The sequence below is a fragment of the Pristis pectinata genome, chromosome 1 (genome assembly GCF_009764475.1).
Source record: "Pristis pectinata isolate sPriPec2 chromosome 1, sPriPec2.1.pri, whole genome shotgun sequence".
Taxonomy (NCBI): Eukaryota; Metazoa; Chordata; class Chondrichthyes; order Rhinopristiformes; family Pristidae; genus Pristis; species Pristis pectinata.
In genome coordinates, this window is record NC_067405.1 from 29058600 (window position 1) to 29083224 (window position 24625).

At 41.8% G+C, this 24625-nt stretch overlaps 1 protein-coding gene across 4 annotated transcripts in view; it reads left to right on the forward strand.

Moving 5' to 3' along the window:
* The first annotated feature begins 2684 nt into the window (after positions 1-2684).
* The window catches only part of tmem163a (transmembrane protein 163a), a 116682-nt gene continuing 94741 nt past the window's right edge, over positions 2685-24625 (forward strand). Inside the window, exons 1-2 of one of the 4 annotated variants that reach the window (XM_052034022.1) lie at positions 2685-2798; positions 24146-24366. In XM_052034022.1, the coding sequence (XP_051889982.1) occupies positions 24189-24366 (178 nt within the window). In that variant the 5' untranslated portion in view covers positions 2685-2798; positions 24146-24188. Of the gene's footprint in view, positions 2799-23329; positions 23444-23807; positions 23943-23991; positions 24367-24625 lie in introns of those variants that run through there. The other 3 variants (XM_052033933.1, XM_052033756.1, XM_052033850.1) reach the window with 3 other exon arrangements.

Sequence of the window (24625 nt, forward strand, 5' to 3'; positions counted from 1 at the left end):
CTCTAGATCATTTTCTAAAATGTGGAGTGGAGTATAAGTGGATATTTTATGCAGAAAAACAGAGAGTAGAACTGCAAGTGTAAATCACAGCTCTGAATTATAATGTAATGGCACTAATAGAGACCTATTGTGTCCTTAGATGATTGTGAACTAAATATTTCAACGACTCCGAGGCCAATGCATTAAAACGCCAATAAACTGCTAACCAACCATTTGGAAATCCCAAAAGGTTCAACCTCTGGCTCATCAGGTACTACTTGTTGTGCTCCCTTCCAACTTGCCAAGTCCCTGGTTCTCATGATTCCTTGCAATTCATTAGGCCCTGGTTCCCATGCTCCCTTCCACTAATAAGGGCTCCAGTTCCCATGTTCTCTTTAAACTGACCATGGTCCCACTTCCTGCACTCCTTTAAATTACTAGGTTCATTGGGAAATTTATGATAATACTGTGTAACAACCAAAGGAAGTGAACTAACATGTGTTGGGATGTTAATATGAAAATGGGAGCAGGAGTAGACCACCAGGCCCCTTAAGTCTGCCCTGCCTTTCAATATGATCATGGCTAAATCTATGCTGGCCTCAACCCCTCTTCTGGGCCAGTTCCCTGGCCCTCACTTCCTTGCTCTTTCACCTCCACCTTAGTTTTATCTCATGATCCGGCCTCCACCACCCTCGGGGCAGAGAATTCCAGAGATTCATTACCCACTGAGAGAAGAAATTACTATGCATTCAATTTTAAGGGACTATCCCCCTATTTTTGTAGTCATGTCCCCTTGGTCGTGACTCTCCAACCAGTGAACTTCGGAACTCATTTGTTTGAATGAGGTCACGTGTCATTCTTTTAAACTCCAAGGAATATAGATCAAAACTGTCTAGCCTCTTTTATTTGGACAACCCTCTCAGCCCAGAAATTAGCCTAGTGAATCTCCTTAGGATTGCCTCCAATGCTGCAATATCTTTTTTTAGGTGAGGGGACCAAAACCGTGCACAGTATTCCAGACGTGGCCTCCCCGACACCCTGTACAACTGTGTAACAAAAGCTCCCTATTTTTAAACTCCAACCCTTTTGCAATAAAGGCCAAAATGCTGTTTGCCTGTTTAAATGCTTGTTACACCTGCCTGCTAACTTTCTGTGATTCATTCACTAGACCACCTAGTGTGAACTTCACACATTTGCACTCACTCCATTTAGATAATAATCCTCTGACCAAAGTGCATGGCATCACACCTCCTCATATTAAACTCCATTTGCCAGGTTTTCATCCAGTCATTCAATCTATCTATATCTTGTTGCATAATCACAATGTCCTCATCACAACATTCCCTTTCACCTATTTTTGTATCATCAACAGGCTTGAAATTGTTACATTTCATTCCCTCCTCAAGGTTATCGATAACCTTTCACTGTAACGAGAAAAAAATTAGAAATGAAACATGTTTAAGTTGCATGTGGGGGATTGAAAGAACAAAGCAGATGTCTGTGCTAGGATGGAGACTAAGACACACTGAAGTAACACAAGCGGTGGAAGTGCTGGCTGAGAAAGGGTGGTGAAAGCTTGTGGATCATAGTTGATCTGTCTGGAGGAGGTGTAAATAGAAGATGAACGAGAACAGAGGAGTGAGAATAAAACAAAACAATGCTACACCAGTGAAGTACAAATCACTACAGTTGCTGGAAATACTCAGCAGGTCAAATAGCATCTGTGGAGACAGCAAAATGGGACTAACATTATAGATTGATGACTTTTCATCAGAATTGGCTAGTTCGGACACAAACTGGAAGGACTGGTTATCTGAAATTGTTCATTTCCATTTCAGATTCTGAGGGCTGTAATGTGTATAGTCAGAAGATGAGATGCTTTTGCTCAAGTTAACATTTGCTTTCTTTGCAAACATGTAAGTGGCCAAAGACAGAAAGGTCAAAATAGGACTAGAATGGAGAAGTACAGTGACACGCAACTGGAAGCTCGATTAATCCTCCTCAACATCTTTGTTCCAAGACAAACAACTTCATTTTCTCCAGTTTAACCTTAAGGCTGAAATTCTTCATTCCTGGAACCAGTGTGGTAAATCTTTTCTGCACCCTTTCTCGGATCTTTAAATCCTTTTTAAAGTATAGTGTACAGAATTAGATGAAATGCTCTACTTGTGGGCTTACAAGTGTTTTGTATAGAACCAACATAACTTCCAAGCTTTTGTAATATGTACTTCCATTTAGGAATCCCAAGAGTGCTTTTCTAGCCATTCTCACAACATGCCCTGCCTCTTTCAAGAATTTATACTTACACACAACCAGCTCCCTTTTTCCTGCACTCCCCTTTAGAACTATACCATTTAGATTCTATTGTCTCTCCTTTTCCTTCTGTCAAAATATATGACCACACTTCTCTGTATTAAATTTGGTCTGCCATTTGTCTGTCCATTCAGCTGGTTCACCCATCTCTTCTTCCAGTTTATTACCATTGTTTAATTTTTTATCATAATTCCAAGGTTTTGCCTCATTTGCAGATTGGTAAATTTTATTCTGCATGCCATGATAAAGTCACTAATCTATATAAAAGCAAGTATTAGCTCCAGAACTGACTACCACCACCCTCTAGTTGGGGGAAAAAAAACAATGGCTTACCACGACTCTCTGTTTCCTTCCTTTGTTTCCTGATTCATTGATTCCGGCAGCCTCAATTTGTCTAACCAGTTTTTTGTGTTCAAGTTCATAAACCGTCTTCTGAAAATCCAGGTAGACTGGAAGCCCTGTTATATTACACTCTTGATGAAGTTTTTTCTACATTCTTTGCATTGGTAAGTATCAATTTTCTCTAACAGAAATATGCTTGTTGTTTATAGCTGACTGATACTTTGTATTAAAGTGGTGTTTTGTACAATGCCTTTCAAACATTTTTGCACATGACATCTGCGTTATCAAACTGTTGTACTATTTAAGAACTTATTGGTTGCTAGACAAATATTAAAAGCTTATTATTACATGTGTGACATGTGTGGCTATAATTGGCTGCTATGTTTCCTTCCCTTTCACAAAATCTTATTCCCTTAATACAGTTATTTGAAAATCCTGTGATTCTGTAATTTTGCTAGTAGTTTATCATTTTTTTTCTGTCTTTCTTCCATTTTAATTAATAGTGTAATTTTAGACCATTGTGCACACCACAGCAGTGTTCTTAGACCTGGCAGGCACATCAGGAAAACAGGCACATCAACTTTCAGAAATACTTAAAAACTCAAAATGTCATGTTACCTGCTGCATTCTTAAGAACAGAGCAGTGAAATTCTGAAAGGTCACAGGCAAATAAATTGCACAGTATTCCATTCTGCTTGTTCATTGCTCTGCTTAAATATCACCTTTCCTGGGAGACTCTTTCACATAAGAAAATGTTTCCTGTGCCTATGACGTGAGATCTTTATTATCTATGTTTATGACCTCTGGCACCATAACTTTCATAAAAGCAGAAAATACTTTGAATGTGCTTATTCTTAAAAATACATGGGAATTGATGGCCACTTATCCTTATCTTTGACTTAATCTGAAAATAGTTTGTTAAAGGTCAACTGTTTTTAAATTTAATGCCACAACAGATCTTGGATATATCATAATTTGCTTGCCTTTCCCTGAAATTTTTTTAGACTAACAACAAAGTGATGCCAAAGAATTCTATCTGCGGCAAAGCTTGTTTGTCTGCGCCTGCTGAGCTGTCTTTACAGATCAATGGGATAGCTGCAATGGAGTGGTGCCATGTACACCAAGCTGAGTTGCACATAATATCAACTACAGAGACTTCACTGTCATTGCCGGCTGCACTGTCCTCCACACCATCACAAGGAGTGTGAATATTGGAGGCAAAGGAGAAAATAAGAATAGTGGATAGGCCTAATAGATAATGTGAGATATGGTTGGGAAGACCATGGGTTGTGATCTTAAGTATATGCAACACAGCAGGATTATAACACTGCCTAATTTGGTGATTGAGTTAGATTGATGTGTCACTTCTTTAAAATAATGGGAATTTTGAAACATAGCAGCAAGAGAGATGCTGGGTTAGCAATTCATCAAGAATTGTGCTGGAGAACATAACTGTGAATGGCACAGGAAGTACATAAGCCTGTATCTATGTTAACAAATTGACATCATGTAATCATAGATGACACTGCACAGAAGGAGGGCATTTGGTCCATCATACCTGTGCTGCTTCTTTGCCTAATTGGTCCCACTCCGCTGATTTTTCTTCATAGCCCTGCAAATATTTTCCTTTCTAATATGTCTATATAATTCCCTTTGAAAGCTGAGTTGATTTTCTCCATACCTTCAACCAATACACTCCTGATCACAACAATTTGTTAAGTACATTCTTTTGTGTTTTTGCTAATCATCATATACCCATATCTTATGTTTATGTCCTTTTGCTTCTGGAAACATTTGCTCCTCATTCACTCTATAATAGCACTTCATCATTTGTACACCTCTATCAAATCTCCTCTTAACCTTTGTTGCTTGAAGGAGAATAACATTCCATTTAGTTCCTCCATCCTGGTTCTATTCTAGTAAATCTCTTCTAAACCCTACAGCTTGGTTGAAAAAAGTGGGGTAAAATTTACTGGAAATGTTTGAGTTTCTGCATAAGACCGCCAACATTTTGTCATAATTGTCAGCGTGTTTGGGAGTCCCACTTGAATGCGCAAGCCCAGGCTTCCTGGCGGAAATCTGCCACAATTTCCCAAGTAAAGAACAAACTTCTGAATTCCCCAGCATTCATATCAGGGAAAATTCCCACTAAACCTGTAATGGGTTCAGCCAATTCTAGTCCATTAGTAAATTTAAACCTAAATGGTATTTTGTAAAGATTTGGCATAATATTATTTGTTAAATATTGTGTTACTTGAAATAATTTATAGCTGCAACCCCAAGAATGACCAACTATTAAACAGAATGTTACAAGAGATAACTGATCCTTTCCCATATCTCAGGACCCATCTCTCAATGAAGGCAAAATTCACCGTCACCTTCAGTGTCTTTGGCCACTGTGTAAAAACAGTGTCCATAGCTCAAGACCTCAAATTGGCATAAAGTTCAGGTTCTATCAGGCAACAGTGGTCCCTGCCCTCCTGTGTGCTTCTGAGACATGGACTACTAACAGCAGGCATCTCAGAGCTTTGGAAAGGTACCATCTATGCTCTCTCTGCAAAATCCTTTATATCGACAGGCAGGATAAGCAAGCCAAAGTCATCCTAACCTACCCTCCTACTAACCCAGTAGGTGCTTCTCCTGTCGACCTTAAGTCTGTGTGTTCTGCAGAACTGAAGTGAAAGCAAGTCACCTTTGACTTGAATGGCTGAATAGAAGATAAGACATGATCACAAGAAATTAGCATATGGGTATAGTATGTAATTAGGAAGCAAATGTGCCATCCTCTCCCAGGCCAATATCTTCAGCACTGAAGCCCTACATACTTCATCAGCTTTGATGAGTAGGCCACATCTTTTGCATGTCTGACTCGAGAGTCCTGAAGCAATCTGTCTATTCAAGCATTTATCAGATTCCAGCACTGGTAGCTCTTTGTGTTCCTGCTTATCATCTTCCAGCAGTTGTCTCCACCCTTCACCCTTCCTTCTCGCACCTTGCTCCTATCTGCCTCTCATTATTTCTCTTTCTCTTTGTCTGCCTCCATCTATCATCTACCTGCCGTCTACCTTCCCAATTCCAGGCCCCCCCCCCCACCTGGTGAAACCTGCCTGTCATTTTTCCCCCTTCCTCAGTCCACCAATCACCTTGGGCTCCTTTCTTGCTCTCCTTCTCCTCTTCGTACGGGCCATCTAACTGGAGAGCATCCTGACTGGCTGCATCACAGCTTGGTATGGAGCCTCTGATGCACAGGATTGCAAGAGACTGTAAGGGTTATAGACTCAGCCAGCTCCATTACGGACACAACCCTCCCCATCATTGAGGACATCTTCAAGAGGTGGGGCTTCAAGAAGATGGCATCTATCATTAAGGACCCTCACCTCAGGACATGCCCTCTCCTCATTACCACCATCAGGGAGGAGGTACAGGAGCCTAAAGACCCACACTCAATGATTCAGAAACAGCTTCTTCCACTCCACTGTCAGATTTCTGTATGATCCATGAACCCATGAACACTATCTCATTATTCCTTTTGTTTGCACTAGTTATTTATTTATTTGTAATTTATAGATTTTTTATGTCTTTGCACTGTACTGCTGCCGCAAAACAACAAATTTCATGTCATATGTCAGTGATAATACGTCTGATTCTGATTCAGATTCTTGATCTTCCGTCTCCACTCTCAGTCCTAATGCAGGCTTTCGACCCGAATGCCAACAATTCCTTTCACTCCACGTATGCTTCTTGACCCACTGAGCTCCTCTTGCAGGTTGTCTGTGGCTCCAGGTTCCAGCATCTGCAGTGTCTTGTGTCTCCTCTCTACTCTTAGCATTGACTTGGCAACAGTTTACCAGGTGGACTGAGGAAATGCATCCCTACCACTTATGGGAGTCCCTGCCTTGTGATTGCTCAAAATGGAGAAGGAATATTTGGGAAGAATTGAGAATGAAGTGTCCATTTGTTGGGAGCACATAGAAGCCCAACATAAATGGCAGAAGGAGCAAACCACCCCCTGAAGTAACACCCTGTACCCCAGCCACCCAGTCCCACCTTTGGCAAAGTCTGTTGGTCCCACTGGGTGAGTCCTTCTTATAACACAGCTTGTGGAAGCCTATAAATACTACCTGTTATCTATGATTAGCCATCCTAACGATTAGTATGAAGAGGATTATTATCATAAAAGGTGTGTTCTTGCTGTGTATGTGTATATTTGACATTAAAATTTTTGGGCACTATCAAAGGCTTGATGTAAATATTTAGCCATTATTTTATCGATGGTAGAGCAGATGATGTGTTTTATAACCTACTCTTGCCAGCATTTCTTATATTCTTGTGCAACACCTTTTATTTCAAGAAGTGAATTAAAGAATACCTTGCTTTTGGGAGGTATCCAAATTAGTGCTAAGGCCAGGTTCAGGCAACTCTGTGCAGATGGGATGGGCCAGCTGGGTGTCTGGGCATGATGGTAACTCACTTGGCATGGAAAGTGCACAAGCTGATCTCCTGAAATACTGCTCTGCCTTGACTTCCTGAGTGAAGTCTCACACCAGGCACCGGAAAAGCAGTTTGTGGATGTGCAGCTTGGTGGATGTATGGTAGCGGTTGATTTCCCTTACAGTCACAATGTAGTGATCAGGCATCTTCATGGCTGGATCAGTCCTCTGGGACACTTTGGAAGGAAAATGCCATCTGGTCAATTTGAAACAGTGTGCTTTGTCCATATCTTCCTCCTGCAAAGGTTTCATAACAATTTGAAACACAGAAACTATGATACAGATATGGTTGCTTAAATTATCAGACTAGGGATCCAAAAACCCAGACCCACAAACCTGAATTCATCAAACCTGAGTTTATCAAATTGCACCATTGCAGCTAGGGAAGTTAAATTCAATTAATAATCAGAAACTACTGGAGATAGGCACAGTATCTCCGGATTGTTGCAAAAGCTCTTCAAAAAATCTCCTTACCCAGATCTATATGTAACTCTAAACTAACCAAAGGGTTTGATGCTTAAAAGCCCTTTGAAATGGCTTAATGACTAGAATCAGAATCAGATTTATTATCACTTACTTATATAATGTGAAACTTGTTGTTTTGTAGCAGCAATACAGTGCAAAGACATATAATTACTATAAATTACAAAATAAGTAGTGCGAAAAAGAAATGAATAACGAGGTAGTGTTCATGGGTTCATGGAGCATTCAGAAATCTGATGGCGGAGGGAAAGAAGCTGTTTCTGAATCATTGAGTGTGTGTCTTCAGTCTCCCGTACCTCCTCCCCGATGATAATAATGAGAAGAGGGCATGCCTTGGATGGTGGAGGTCCTTAGAGATGGATGCCACCTTCTTGAGGCACCACCTCTTGAAGATGTCCTTGATGGTGGGGAGCGTTGTGCCCGTAATGGAGCTGGCTGAATCTTCAACCCTCTGCAGCCTCTTGTGATCCTGTGCATTGGAGGTTCCATACCAGGCTGTGATGCAACCAGTCAGAATGCTCTCCACTGCACATCTATAGAAATTTGTGAGAGTCTTTGGTGATATACCAAGTCTCCTCAAACTCCTAACAAAGTAGAGCCTCTGGCATGCCTCCTTCATGATTGCATCGGTGTGTTGGGTCCAAGATAGATCCTCCAAGATGTTGATGCCCAGGAACTTGTGGCTGCTCATCCTTTCCACTGCTGACCCCTCAATGAGGACTGGTGTGTGTTTCTCCCAACTTCCCCTTCCTGGAGTCTACAATCAGTTCCTTGGTCTTGCTAACATTGAGTGGGACGTTGTTGTTGTGAAACCACTCAACCAGCCGATATACCTCACTCCTGTACACCTCCTCATCGCCATCTGAGGTTTTACCAACAACAGCGGTGTCATCGGCGAATTTATAGATGGCCTTTGAGCTGTGCCTAGCCACACAGTCATGAGTGTAGAGAGAGTAGAGCAGTGGGCTAAGCACGCGTCACTGAGATGCGCCTATGCTGATTGTCAGTGAGGAGGAGATGTTATTACTGATCTGCACTGACTGTGGTCTCCTGATAAGGAAGTCAAGGATCCAGTTGCAGAGGGAGATACAGAAGCCCAGGTTTTAAAGCTTGGTGATTAGTACTGAGGGGATGATGGTGTTGAACGCTGAGCTGTAATTGATAAACAGCAGCCTGACGTATGTTTTGCTGTTGTCTAGGTGCTCCAAAGCAGAGCGGAGAGCCAGTGAGATTGTGTCTACTGTAGACCTGTTGTGGTGGTAGGCAAACTGCAGCGGGTCCAGGGCCTTGCTCAGCCAGGAGTTAATTCTAGCCATAACCAACCTATCAAAGCACTTCATCATAGTAGATGTGAGTGCTACCGGGCGATAGTTGTTGAGGCAGCTCACCCTGCTCTTCTTGGGCACCAATATGATTGCTCCCTTTTTGAAGCAGGTGGGAACCTTAGACCACAGCAGTGAGAGGTTGAAGATGTCCTTGGACACTCCAGCCAGTTGTTCAGCACGTTTTCAGTACATGGCTAGGTACACCGTCAGGGCCTGACGCCTTGCGAGGGTTCATCCTCTTAAAGGATGTTCTGACATTGGCCTCTGAGACAGAGGTCACAGGGTTGCCAGATGCTGTTGGGATTTGCAGAGATGTGTTGTTATTTTTCCTTTCAAAGAATGCATAAAAGGCGTTAAGCTCATCGGGGAGTGAAGCATCACTGTCGATTATGCTGTTAGGTTTCGCCTTATAGGAAGTAATGACATGCAAAAACCATTGCTGAAACAGAAAATGAATAAAGATAGATGGACCTTACAGAAATGGCCTAGCCACTGCTAGTTTAGTAGTTAGTATCCCTGCCTGTCCCTATGATACTGCATAGTCAGCCCTGGCCCAGTTATCCTTGCAAACTGCTCCTCACAAGCACCTGTAAACAAGTATCTAATTGGGAGAGCTGTCCCATAGACTAGTCAAGTAAGAAGCTGAAATGTGGTCCTCAATGAATAATTAGGACTTTGAGGAGATTTGGTATGTCACCAGACTCTAGCAAATTTCTATAGATGTATGGCAGAGCACATTTTGACTGGTTGCATCACTGCTTGGTATGGAGGCTCCAACGTGCAGGATCAAAAGAGGCTGCAGAAGGTTGTAGACTCAGCCAGCTCCATCATGGGCACAACTCTCCCCACCATTGAGGACATCTTCAAGAGGTGATGCCTCAAGAAAGTGGCATCCATCATTAAGGACCCTCACCATCCGGGACATGCCCCCTTCACATTACTACCATCAGAGAGGAGGTACAGGAGCCTGAAGACCCACACTCAACATTTCAGGAACAGTTTCTTCCCCTCCGCCATCAGATTTCTGAACGGTCCATGAACTCTACCTCGTTATTCCTCTTTAGCACAATTTTATTTATCTATTGGTAACTGATAGTAATTTTTATGTTTTGCACTGTACTGCTGCTGCAAAACAACACATTTCGTGATGTATATCAGGTATAATAAACCTGATTCTGATTCTTGCCTTTTGTTATGCCAGACTCCTTCCTCACAATGGTGGGTATGTCCTCTCCCACCGATGCTGTACAGCTGAGAGGGAGTATGCCCGAGAGTTGGTAGAGGTTGTTAGAGAATATCCCCAGGAATTCCTCAGGGCAATGCCGTAGACCCAACAATCTTCAGCTGCTTATTCAATGACCTTCCTTCCATTATAAGATCAGAAGTGGAAATATTTCCTGATTGTTCACCTCTTCATTAAATGGAGCAGGCTATGTCAACAGTCAGCAAGACCTAGATAACATTCAGTCATGTACTGATAAGTGACATTCATGTCGCAAAGTGTCAGATAATGATTATTTTCAACAAGGGAGAGTCTATTCACCTTTCCTTGATATTCAATGGCATTATCATTGCTGAGTCCTCCATCATTATTATCCTGGGAATCATATTGACTAGGAAATCAATTGAACCAGCCACCATCTACCAGAACAAATCAGGAGTGTGTTGGAATAATCTTCACTTGCCTGGATGAGTGCAGTTCCAACCAGATTAAAAAACATACATAACTAAATGGGACTGCAGTACTCTGAGGGGCAGAGAGACATGCATTCCTGCAGCTTCAGCAAGTAATTGAGAAGCTAACAGAATGATATAATTTATTTCCAGGCGAATTCATTACAGAAGTAGGGATGTCACGCTTCAGTATTATGGGGCATTGTTAACACCACATCTGAAGGTTCCTCTCCAACTTTCACATCATCCTGATTTGGAAATATATTGGCTTTCCTTCATCATTAATGGGTCTAGATCCTAGGACTTCCTCTCCAAAGGCACTGTGGGAGAACCTTCACCAGAAGATTCAAACTGTTAGTATCAGTCATAACCTTGCCAAGTGGCTGAGCAGGCTTAAGGTGCCAAGTGGCCTTTTCTTTCTCCTAATTGATAAGTTTGTATTCAAGAAGGCAGTTCAACACCACTTTCTCAAGGGCAGTTAGGCACAGACAATATATGCTTACAGCAAAGCCTGTGACACTAAAAATTAAGAAAATTGAAACATCTGGATGACTAATATTTTAAATGGGGGAACTGAAACATGTGATATGTCAGTAATGAGTCTTATGTCCAAGCTTGCTTGCTGCTCACTTGAATCAATGGAATGTGCCTCAGACATAAAAATATTTCATACATGGGAGTTGAATAACCGTTTCTTTAACAATCATATCTTTCAAAAGACTCAAGAAAGTGATTCCTTTGTTAAAAATTTCCACGACAGCTGTATTCAGAAGGCATACTTTATTACTTAGGCAAAATTAATAAGATCAAAACATGTGCTTCTTTTGGTCGGCACAGACAAGATCTTTGTCCTACTGTAGTAGTAAAAGAGATCTGGCAACATCTCAGCCACAATGATATGATGGCTAATTATCGTGCTTCTGTCTTGTGGGTTGATACGCATCAGGTTTTTCATCAGTGATAACTGGTAATTGAATAAAAGGCAAATTCATCCATTCAGTACAGACCACAATCAGTAAGGAAAGGCAGCAACACCTCTGACACAATTATCTTCAACACTGATGTCCTGCAAGGCTGCGTCCTCAGCCCCTTACTTTACTCCCTACACAGTCACAACTGTATGGCCAGATCCTGCTCTACCTCCATTGACAAGTTTGTAGATGACACTACTGTAGTGGGCCAGATCTCAAACAACGGCAAGATAGAGTACAAGAAGGACATAGGGAGCCTAGTGACATGGTGTCAAGACAACAACCTCTCCCTCAATGTCAGCAAAAAAAGAGAACTGGTCATTGACTTCAGGAAGCAGGCAGAGTACACACCTCTGTTTGTATTAATGGTGCTGAGGTGGAGATGGTTAAGAGTTTCAAGTTCCTAGGTGTAAATATCACTAACAATTTGTTCTGGTCCAGCCATGTAGATGCTATGGCCAAGAAAGCACAATAGTGCCTCTACTTCCTCAGAAGGAAATTTGGCATGTCCCCGATGACACTCACCAATTTTTACAGATGTACCATAGAAAGCATCCTATTCGGATGCATCACAACTGGGTATGGCAACTGCTCTGCCCAAGACTGTAAGAAATTGCAGAGAGTTGTGAATGCAGTCTAGTCGATCATGCAGACCAGCGTCCCATCTATTGACTCTGTCTACACTTTCTGCTGCCTTGGTAAAGCAGCCAACATAGTCAAGGACCCCTCCTACCCGTGTCATTTTCACTTTTCCCCCCTTCCATAAGATATCAACGCTTGAGAACATGTACCATCAGGCTCAAGGACAGCTTCTATTCCGCTATTGTCAGACTCCCGAACGAACGAACTCCTGATTTCTCTAACTACTTCGTTATGGTCCTTGCCCTTAATTTATCTACCTGCACTACACTTTCTCTGTAACTGTACATTACATTCTGCATTCTGTTTTTGTTTTTCCTTTTGTACTACCTCGATGAAATGATCCGTCTGGATGGCATGCAAACAAAAGCTTTTCACTGTATCTCGGTACATGTGACAATAATAAATCAATTACCAATTACCAGTAAATTGTGTCTGCTAAATTAGCAATAGCCAAAATAGGAATGAGCCTTCAGCTTAATGGTGGCCTTTATATCAATGGGTACAGGGTTTGTAAGTTCTCGAAAGTTCCTGTGAGGACAGATTGGAGATCTGGCTCTGAATTCAGCCGTATCATCCAATGATAAATACATGACAACAGTTCTTCCTCATTCCATGGGTTGTGGAAGTCCATAAGTCTTGTACATGTTTTGCCAACCTAATAACAGAGTAGAGTCATTAATGGTGTATTCAGAGTATGTCTATTCAAAAAAACTTGCATATCTTTCCATTACTTCACACTATGCTCTAATGGATTAGAGTGAAAATATGAAAACAACAAGTAAAACAGAATGTTGAACTAATAATTAAACAACCATAAGACTAGTTTTATCTTATAATTGGGTCACCAAAGACAAAATGACTTTGTGGGGAAAATATGCAGCTGATCCAAAATGCATCATTTTAATGATTACTGTGTAATGTCGCTATGAGTAGATGATTTCAAAAGAACTGTGAGCATTTAAATTTTTTAGGACTCAACTATTTGGAAGACATATCACCCAAAAAAAACACACTAATGTCAACCTTAATGTAAAAGGCAATGGGTAAACGGATAATTTTGCATTGATTGCAGAATAGGATTAGAAGAAAATAACACTCACAGTAGTTTCCATGTGCACTGAATACCCATATCAGGGGCACGTGAAGCATGCATGGGTGTTATCAATATGTGTGCATCACCCAATTCCTGACTCCCCACTGCAACTCCAACAGAGCCATGAGAAGGAGGGAAGGCTTAAGTGATGACTCCCATAACAGCCCAGAGCAGGTCAGTAGGACTCTAGCTAAGGGGTCCTACACTAAAAGTCTTTGGGAGTCACACTCATACTTCCAACAAATCTAGGCATCTAAAGTTTTCTAATGTACTGGTGTTAGCAGCCTGTTATCTTCTGCAGGCAGGGCTCCAGCCACACACCTGGGTATGGACGGTCCTTCTTGTTGAGGTGATATCCATAATTTCTTAGTCTCTAGACTACTCCCAGGTTGTAATGGCTACATTTTAGTTTCTAGCTCAATACAACTCACAGGACAGCATGCGGACACTTTATTCCAGGAGAGGGAAATTCATCATCTTCTTCTTGAGCAGAAACCATCAGAAGTCACGAGCAGGTGGATTCATCAGGCTTGTGTCCTTCCCTAAGGAATATTAGATTACTGTTACATGCCATTTTAGGCTCTATAAGTGAACCTGGAACTCTTCATAAAACCAGAAAAGGTATTACTCCCTGAAAGTAAAGGAGGTGTGTGATCACAAGCAGAACATTTTAATGGTTAATGCTATGCATCTGTGAATTATGTACACTACCTTCATTCTCAGACTGACCTTCTTGCCTGTTTCATTTCACCAACCATCCTGTTCAGGCAGATGCTAACTAAACCTTAAGCTATGAAGCCATCCTGGGCAATGCACGCAGCCTTGTGCACTGTTCCTCACATACCTTCTGATAAACCTCTTCTTCCTCTCTTCCTGCTCTTCCTACTTCTGCTCCTCACTTGTAGGGTCTTTACCACCTCTGGCATGTGTGTTGAATCCTTGCAATGTTGTGATGTGCAGAGCAGACCGTCATTCGTAGAACTTTCAGCATTCCAGCAGCGAGTCCGATTACATTTTCTGATGGCCAGATGGCTTTGGTTGTTGTACTTGGACTTCTCACAGGAATATCAGCCATTATTTTAATGGGTATCTTTTGTCCCACGCAGCCAGGCCTGTGTTTGCTGGTTTGAATACATTACGGAGGGTGATGTGCTGAAAGACAGGTGAGTTATGGCTGCTGCCCAGGAATCTCACACATACCTTGAAATAAAATTTCTTGTGGGTGTGGACAACCTGAATGTTAATGGCATTGAACCTCTGCCGGTTGATGGATCCTCTTGGGTTATAGCCATATGAGTGTAATCTAATACAATGTCATGCCAATTGTTCATTAGACTTGTATGAAAGAAGACTTCTGAATAATGACTGTGGTAAATAAATATCTTAATTGCCTGTGGCATTTACTCATGTGTCAGGAAACAGAACTGAGTGCCAATTATGTAGTTCTTGATTTACTAGCATTGAATATGGATATCTGCCGCAAGGCAAGTTTGCTGCTTTAGTTTCTGTTGATATCGTCAATCATTTTGTTCAGATTTTCTGTGGATGTTCTTCAACTCTCATGCAAATACTTTTCCTCACTCAATTTACAATCAGCGAATGGCAAAACAGCAGGCCAGAATGTTTGTTTTTATCCAAAGTGGTTTCTGCAATGGTTAAAGTCTTTTCCAGACTAGCAGAATAAATATTAGCTGAAATGAACGGTGCATAACTACAACCCACAAATCACCAATTCGGTCCCGTCAAATAAGTCATACCATATGAGTCGCTGGTTACACGTACATACACTTTAGAACCCAGCCTTACTGAATGTTGGTAGAACTTTGGTTCAACGTAGACATAATAATCAAAAAGCTAGTTTGGTACCTACAGATCTATCAGAATGAAAGGATTGTTTGCTGAATCTGCTTGAAAATATATCTTTCTAAGCTAGCCAAAATACACACACATGCCCACAACGAACTGGGTACAGACAATCAAGGACAAGCAATACGATACCCGCCACCCCTTGACTCAGTGCAGGCTCGGCTCTACGCTACCGGGAATACTAACTAGAATGCTCCTAACCCTATTGAAGTGCACACCTTACCAATGATCTCTCCAGCGCTGTTCCACGGTTCCTCGGCCTGGGATGAAGCAGGGTGAAACCCTCGGAGCAATCAAAGAGGATGAACCAGGCACATGTGGCACTCTTTATAGTGCTGGAGGGCTGGGGGGTCCAGCCCAGGTAGTTCAAAAAGGCCAATGGATTGGTGCCAGCAACGACTAATCGATCACAAAAGGCCAATGGCCCGAAGCCAAGTACAAAGGTGCTTAAAGGGACCAATGGTCAGGTGTGCACTGATGGCTGGGGTGGACCCAAACCTTGATTGACAGTGGTGTGTCTTTTGACCAGGTAATGGGCAGTGCTGTCACGTGACAGCCATGGCCCTCCACAATACACATACCCACTGCACCTAAGTTAGCATTTTGAAAGTCTGGATGAAGAGAATATTCCTATAACAGCACCAGCTTAATTTAGCCAAAGTAAGAGACAGTATTTAGCCGACAAGTGTGCAAAGATCATTGCAAGGTTGATCAGGGGCTAACTTTCAAAGTTGCTGCAATAAGTTTTAAACCTGGGTTTATCCTACATTTTAAGAAATGTTTTGGTTAATTCAGATCAAGGATCTTTATGAGGTTTTTAATTTACTTCATATGTGGCCATGTTTTTAGCTAATTAATGGTATATTTATCCCTTTACCCTAATGATTCCACAGTAGCCAGCAGGCGAGATCTGCAGTCATGGCAGTGGAACCCTTGTAGACAGGAGATCCACTCCAACCCAACTATTAAAGAAATAATTGCTATTTTTACAAAATCTGGCAGCCTTATACAATATAAAGGTACAGCACATCTTATAATTAAGTATACCCATCAACAGCTTGTAATCACCACATCTTTAGTGCTGTTGGAACTCATAAAGTCATTCCAGTCTATCCGACTTTGCACCATTCAATGAATCAATTACACAGGAGGTCTGTAGCTTCTTCCTTTTTGTTACGGAATTTCTCGGCGATTAATTACTGAATATTTTAAAATTAACAATGAGTTGCTGATGGCTATAGACCCAGACTGTTACTAGTTCTCTGGGTCTGATAAAGGATAAAACATGATTTCAAGGAAATCACACTGTCAGACACATAAAATCACACCATACTTCCCTGCATATAAAAAATAGAAAAACATCTTTGGCTTATTGTTGTTTGGCAATAATATGAACAGAAATAAGGTTATTAATAAGTTCTAGCATATTTACCTTCATACATATGACAGATTCTGGTTATGTAGGGTTAAAATGAAAAATGTAAAGTAAAACTTGATTGAGATTTTTGAGGAGGTGACGATGGTGATTGATGAGGGTAGGGCAGTGGATGTTGTCTACATGGATAAGGTCCCTCATGGTAGGCTGATCCAGAAGATTAAGATGCATGGGATCCATAGTGACCTGGTAGTTTGGATCCAGAATTGGCTTGCCCATGGAAGGCAGAGTGCAGTGGTGGAAGAGTGTTATTCTGGCTTGAGGTCAATGACCAGAGGCGTTATGCAGGGATTGGTGCTGGGGCCCCTGTATTTGATATACTGTATATGGATGACTTGGATGAAAATATAGATGGGTAGGTTAGTAAGTTTGCAGATGACACAAAGATTGGCAGAGTTGTGGACAGTGTAGAGGGCTGTCAAAGTATAAAGCAAAATATATTTTGGCTACAGTTATAGGCAGAGAAATGGTAGATGGAGTTTAATCTGAACAAGTGTGAGGTGTTGCACTTTGGGAGATCTTATGTAAAGGGAAAGTAAACAGTTAATGAATGGCAGGACCCTGCACTACATTGATGTGCAGAGGGATCTTGGGGTCCAAGTTCATATTTTACTGATAGTGGCCATGCAAGTAGATAGGCTGGTAAAGAAGGAATATGGCATGCTTGCCTTCATTGGTCAAGGCATTGAGTATAAGAGTCAGGAGGTCATTTTGCAGCTGTATAAAACTCCAGTTAGGCCACACTTGGAGTGTTCTATGCAATTCTGGTCAACCCAATACAAGAAGGACGTTGAGGCTTTGGAAAGGGTGCAGAAGAGGTTTACCAGGATGCTGCCTGGATTAGAGGGTATGAGCTATAAGGAGATGTGGGACAAACTTGGGTTGTTTTCTCCGGAGCATCAGAGGCTGACGGGAGACCTGATAGAAGTTTATAAAATTATGAGAAGCATAGATAGGGTAGACAGTCATAATCGTTTTTTCCCCAGGGTAGAAATGTCAAGTACTAGAGGACGTGCACTTAAGGTGAGAGGGGGAAAGTTTAAGGATTTAGGAGCCGAAAGGTATTGTTGCAGCTATATAGGACCCTGGTCAGTCCCCACTTGGAGTACTGTGCTCAATTCTGGTCACCTCACTACAGGAAGGATGTGGAAGCCATAGAAAGGGTGCAGAGGAGATTTACAAGGATGCTGCCTGGAATACGGAGCATGCCTTATGAAAGCAGGTTGAGGGAACTCGGCCTTTTCTCCTTGGAGCGACGGAGGATGAGGGGGGACCTGATAGAGGTATATAAGATGATTAGAGGCATTGATCGGGTAGATAGTCAGAGGCTTTTCCCCAGGGCTGAAATGGTGGCCACAAGAGGACATAGGTATAAGGTGCTGGGGGGTAGGTATAGAGGAGATGTCAGGGGTAAGTTTTTTACTCAGAGAGTGGTGAGTGTGTGGAATGGGCTGCCGGCAACAGTGGTGGAGGCGGATACAATCCAACAGTCTCTTATGTTGGATAGGTACATGGAGCTGAGTAAGATAGAGGGCTATGGGTAAGCCTAGTAATTTCTAAGGTAGGGGCATGTTCGGCACAGCTTTGTGGGCCAAAGGTCCTGAATTGTGCTGTAGGTTTTCTATGTTTCTATGTTTCTATGGGTGGGGCAAATTTTTACACAGAGTGGTAGGTACCTGGAACAGGCTGCCAGGGGTAGTGGTGGAAGCAGATATAATAATGGTGTTTAAAAGGCTGTTAAACAGACACGTGAATATGCAGGGAATGGAGGGATATGCATCATGTACAGGCAGAAGAGATTTAGTTTAATTAAACATTGTGTTCAGCACAGACATTGTGGGCAAAAGGGCCTGTACTGTTCTATGTTCTATTTTTCACATAAGTCACCCTCAGATTGTCAATCTGGGCCCTACTGCAAAAAATGATTGTGCAGCACTGTTTTACCCTACGTATTAAGCTTCTGTGTATTGGCACTTCCTGGAAGCAATAACACTAGAGGGTTCATCACAGGACTCCCAGTGGGTATTCTACTCATCACCATCTTTCTGGAGGAGGAAGAGGGGAGAGGAAGTAAAGGACTCAATGGTGCAATGGTACATAAAGCTCATTGTCATCAAAAGAATGAATCTTGGAAGCAGAGTACAATACGCTAATGATCCTATATACTGTAGCTCCTTTCATGCTTCCAATTGAGGATGAGTTTCTAGACATATAGTTCTATATCCACCTCTCCATCACTTTTATCTGCAGTGCACATTACCTAAAGGTTCCACTTCAATAATTCAATTAAGTTGACTTTGACAGCCTCTTCCTTCCATGAAGTCCTGACAAAGTAACAATATCATTGAAACGACAACAGCCCCAGCTACTTTCCAAATTAGACAATCTTGACTTGAAAAATATTGCAATTCCTTTATCATTGCAAGGTTAGTATACCGAAATGCCTGAACTAAATCCATTACCGAAAGAACTTTAATGGATCAAGAAGGCTTCTCCAGGCAACTATGGATGATAAAAAACCTACAGCATTGTCCACATTTCAAGAGTAAATGTGAAAATCTATTTTCAGTGTCCACATTTACCTGCGATACTACTTCTGCATGTAGGTAATCCTGTGAAAGGCCCAAACAATTCAAAAATCTCAAACAAGTACTCTTTTTGGTTTGTGACCAGTTCTGATGTAAGATCAACAGCCTTCAATGTTAACTCAGACATTCCCTTTGTTTTCTCCACCTTTCTCCCATCTCTCCAACTTAAAAAAATGCTTATTTTCTAATCTTTTGTAGTTTTGATGGAAGACTACAACATTGAAACTTCAATTCTGATCCCCTCTCCGCAGATGCCATCACAGCTCCTGCTTATTTTCAGCATTTTCTGCTGAATTTGGATGCTGGAAATCCAAGTATTTCAACAATCAAAAATCAGCAGATTTTTGGAGACACAAGAGACCGCACATGTTGGAATCTGGAGCAAAAAATAAATTGCTGGAAGAACTCTACAGTTCAAGCAGCATTTGTGGAGGCAAAGGGATGGAGCTGGGTGATGGCGGGGAGGTGGAAGAGTAGATGCAGGCTAGTAGCTGATAGGTGGAACCATTAAGGGAGGGATGATGGGCAGATGTAACCGAGGGGGAGGGGATTGGAAAGGTGAACCGAGGAAAAAGAAACCCACATAGACAGGTATGCAGATGATAGGCATACGGAACCAGGTGGGGGAAAATGATAATCTAGGTAACGAGGGGGAAAGAAAAGTGAACAAAGAGACAGAGACCTTGGTTGGACTGGTGGGAGTGGGAAAGGAACACAGGGAGTGGGTTACCTGAAATTGAAAAATTCAATGTTCATATCATTGGACTGTAGGTTCCCCAGGCAAAATATGAGGTGCTCTGCATCTAGGTTGTGGTTGGCTTCACTGTGGCAGTGGAGAAGGCTGAGGACAGACAGGCAGTGTGGGAATGGGAAGGGGAGTTGGAACACCATGCAAGTGAAAGCTCAAGATGGCAGAGAGAGCGTAGTTGCTCTGCAAAATGGTCGCCTAGTCTACACTTGGTGTCACCAATGTCGGGAAGACCACATTGTGAGCACCAAATGCAAAAGTCCAGGTTGGAAGAAGTGCTGCAGATTTTTGCTCACAGGAGAAGATTAATCATTGCCTGATATAGGAAAATTCCACAGAAAAAGTTGTGATTAGACAAACTTGAAGATGTTAGACTTGAAAAACACAAATTTTGGTGAAATAATAGTTGATAATGAACTTAGTGTAAGACTTAATACCTGCACATAGGACAAAGAATATAGAACATAGAACAGTACAGTACAGCACAGGAACAGGCACTTTGGCCCACTATATCTGTGCTAATTACGATGCCAATTCAAACTAATCCCATTTGCCTGCACATGGCCTATATTCCTTCATCCCCTGCCTAAAGGCCTCATAAATGTTGCTTTGTATCTGCTTCCACCACCTCCCTGGCAGCATGTTCCAGGTACCCGCCTTGCTATTCTCCTTTAAACTTTCCCCTACTCACCTTAAACCTATGCCCTCTAGTACTTGACATTCTCACCCCGGGAAAAAGACATCTATCCTATCTGTGGCTCTCGGAATTTTATACACTTCCATCACGTTGCCCCTCAGCCTCCAATGTGCCAGAGAAAACAATCCATGTTTGTCCAACCTCTCCTTAGAGCTAATACTCTCTAATCCAGGCAACATCCTGGTGAACCTTGTTTGCACTCTCTCCAAAGCCTCCACATCTTTCCTGTAATGTGGCAACTGGAATTGCACACAATGCCCCAAATGTGGCCTAACTTAAGTTTTATATAGCTGCAACATGACTTGCCAACTTTGATACTCAATGCTGAAGTACTGGAAATCCTACTCCATCAGGGTACGTGGTAGTGTTAGGGGTGGAGAAGTTTGGGGTCAGGTGTAGTTGGTGGAGGTGGAGGGGAGTTAGTGACCATGGCTCTTGGAGATGGCATGCAGTTTTCTTTTTGTGAAACATTAAAGTTAAGAAAAAAAATCGATTTTCTGGATTCTGGACTGATATTACTATAGAATGCTGGCCTCAAACTATTGACAGCTCTTGTAAAAAAAAGGCATATTTTGCAAGGTCAGGTGGAAATTGCCACTGTTGATAAATATGAGCTCCACAATTCTGCTCTCTGTATTGCAAGGGTGCTGGGTAAAGAGTAAGCAAGTCTTCCTGGAACCGTACAAGGCTTTGATAAGTGGTCTGTGCTGTTCTCTATATCTAAGGTTGAGTCACTCACACTCTGTTAAAACACAAACTCTTCCAGAGTCTGGATTTGACCTTTTACCGTGATCAGTATCTTTATTTTAATTGGTAAAGGAATGTGGGCATGCTTATAATGGTACGAGGAGACAGAATGCCATTTTGTTCCATGAACTTGACAAAGCACAATTTAAAAAGCAGAAAATGTTGGAAAGTCTCAGGTGTAGAAAGAAATGGAGGTAGCACTTCTGGTCAATGACCTTTCATGAGATGCTTAGCACTTCAGCACTTTTTTTGTTTTTTTTAATTCAGATTTCCAACATCTACAATATTTTTCTTTTGATTAGCAGAAGCCCAGTAGAATTTTCAAATTAAAACCATCCCAATGTTACCCTACAGTGTATATTTGTGGACGTGTTACAACTTTTAATCACTTCTAAACTGAACTCCTAAGAAATCAAAATTGAGTTTCTAAAAGTTAATGATCAAATGATAAGCTTTTGGCATGAGTATTTCAACATATTCAACCAAATGCTAGCCAGTGCAGAGCCCAACTCAGATGTTTTCTGACATACAATCAACCTGGTGCAACACCTCCCCTTCCCCCATAAAGAACAGTCGAGTAACCATTGGTTGCATATTGAATTACAAAAAATTGTAGTGCAAAACATTGCTTTTTTCTACAAGGAGCCAACATAGCAGCCAATATCCACAGTATCTGTGTTTCATCTCATTGTAGTATTCTAATTTCTATCATCACACTTCCAAATCATTACTGTGCAGGATTTATTGTGGTACACAGAGGAATGGTAGAAATCAGATAGTTTTCCAAGAAGAGAATGCTTACTAAATCTTTCAGAACATTCATGTTCAATTGTTGTCCAAAGGCATTCTGTGCCTTTTACACATTGTGATCCCTTCAGGAATTGCTTCACACTGACATTGTGCTTGAAAACGAATCCACATACAGACAATAGGATGCATTAAGCATGACCTAAATATGAAACAATGATATGTGACCTGATGACTAACCATAAACAATAACACGTTTTATACACAACCTAATATTCAGTTGTTTTCTCTTGTATTGCAATACAGAATCTTCTTTGTGAAGCAGCATTCACAAGAAAAAGGAAGCATACATTAGGTTTAGGAGTTCAGGGATGAGTGAATCCCTTGATGACTATCAAAAGATTAAGAGGGAAATCAGGAGGGCAAAGAGAGGAATCTGGCAGGCAAGGTTAAGGAAAATCCCAGGAGGTTCTATAGATACATTAAGAGTAAAAGGGTGGTAGGGCCACCAATTGGGACTAGCTGGGTGGACAACGTGACTGGTCGGCATGGACTTGTTGGGCTGTATCGTGCTGTATTGCTCTACAACTCTACAAGGAAAAAGAGATTCACTATTAATCTAATTTATAGATGACTTATTTATTCAAGCCACATTAGTAAAGTTTAATAAGTTATGCAGCAGGGAAACAGGCCCAAGGGTCCCCTCTTATGGACAAACATTCATTTACACTACTCCTACACTGATTCCATTTTATTCTCCTCTCATTCCCATCATCTCCTCCTAGGTTTTACCACTTGCCTACACACAAGGAACAATTTACAGTGCCTACCGACCTACCAATAATTTAGCTCCAACGATCAAATAGTTTAGTACGTAAATCTGTGCTACTGTATTTATTCACGGGTGTAATTTACCATAGTTAAAGCCATTACATCTCTAGGAAATCTAGACAAATACATCTACGGACTAAGCATTCCTACTAAATTAGATATCAGACTATTACCAAAATCCAAAGTTTAGCCCAAAGATCCTTCTCTGCAGATGCCTTTTATGTGCAGACAGATTTAACATTCAGACTGTAATTATGACGTATTTTGAAAAAGCTTTGCTTACTACTGTTGAGGACACGATAAAAGTAAAACCCCAGTGTGATTTCTAGCACACGAAGAAAGTAATCCATCACCTGGCCTGGGAATTAAATTGCGACCTAACAGTTGAATAAGAGTTAGAATTGATCACGGACCTCGCGAAAGACTGCAGTGCAATTGGCATCAAGCCATCTAGAATAGAAATGCTAAACCGGTAACTGCGTACCAAAACCATTCAGCGTGTGTTCGATAGTTTACTGTAACGCAATCCTTCTGGATTTACAAATCCATTCCGAAACTCGTTATAGTGGACAGGAGTTTTTGTTTAATGCAATTCTCGGGCTCACAGACTGGACGGAAAATTCAATGATCGCTTAAATTCCTAAGCAATTCATTTCCCCCCTTTGATGCCAACCAGCAATAATATCAAGCGCCTTCTATTGTTTTGCGCTCGGCGCCACCGAGCACCGCCTGTTATAAATACGATTTTATATTGTGTTCCTACCGAAAATTAAGATGTGGAACTAACCGTAAGGACCGCCCCTTGGATTACATAAATTCCAGCGTTGCAGGCGTAACGGCACTCTGCCAGGCAGACTAAGTTTAAAAAGAAAATATATTCTCAGTTGCCTTGTGCTAAAAGCATTAGCAGATATACGGGCTGAAAGTGATCCAACTTAATGTGCATTTATATGTGTTTGTTCTTGTTGCAGGTTAGTATTGATGGCTGGTTGCCGCGGCTGCATATATCTGAAACAGAATCAGAAAGTGGTTCAGAGCTGATCTGACCAAGCTCTGAATTTTAATTAGAGACTGCTCGTCAACGACCCGCTTTCCAGTTTGCAGCTCGGTGCTGATGAATCGGGTACGCAAGCTCGCGTTTAAATCTAACCCCCTCTCTCCTTTTCTCCCTCAGTCCAGACATCTCGTCAGTGTGAGGCATTCTCCGTACTTCACCCATGGACGGCTCGCCTCCAGATCTCGCAAGCTCTTGCTACAACCCGCCGGCCACCGAAGCCAGGAACGGCCATTGTTCCTCGGCATCCAGTCAGCAGAAGGAAGAGTTCAAGATGGAGAAAGGCAACGAAATGAGAATAACTGAAAGCGCGCAGTCAGGCGATCTGGTGGAGAACAGAGGTGAGTGTGTGATCCGCTGCTGTTCCAAAGCCTGGGGCGGGAGGCTGCGAGCTCTGACACCAGAGCCAGCGGGCTGAGAACAGCCCAGCAGAAAGCCAAATCAGAGAAATGACTTGCCGATTACTTATCAGAGAGATGCAAACTTTTGTCTGCAAGTTATCAAAAGTGGTCACAGTCTGCGCTTAAACAGAACACATTTATAATTGTTGAGACTATTTTGCAAGTTTGGCTATTAAATGTATCCCATCTTAACACTTGG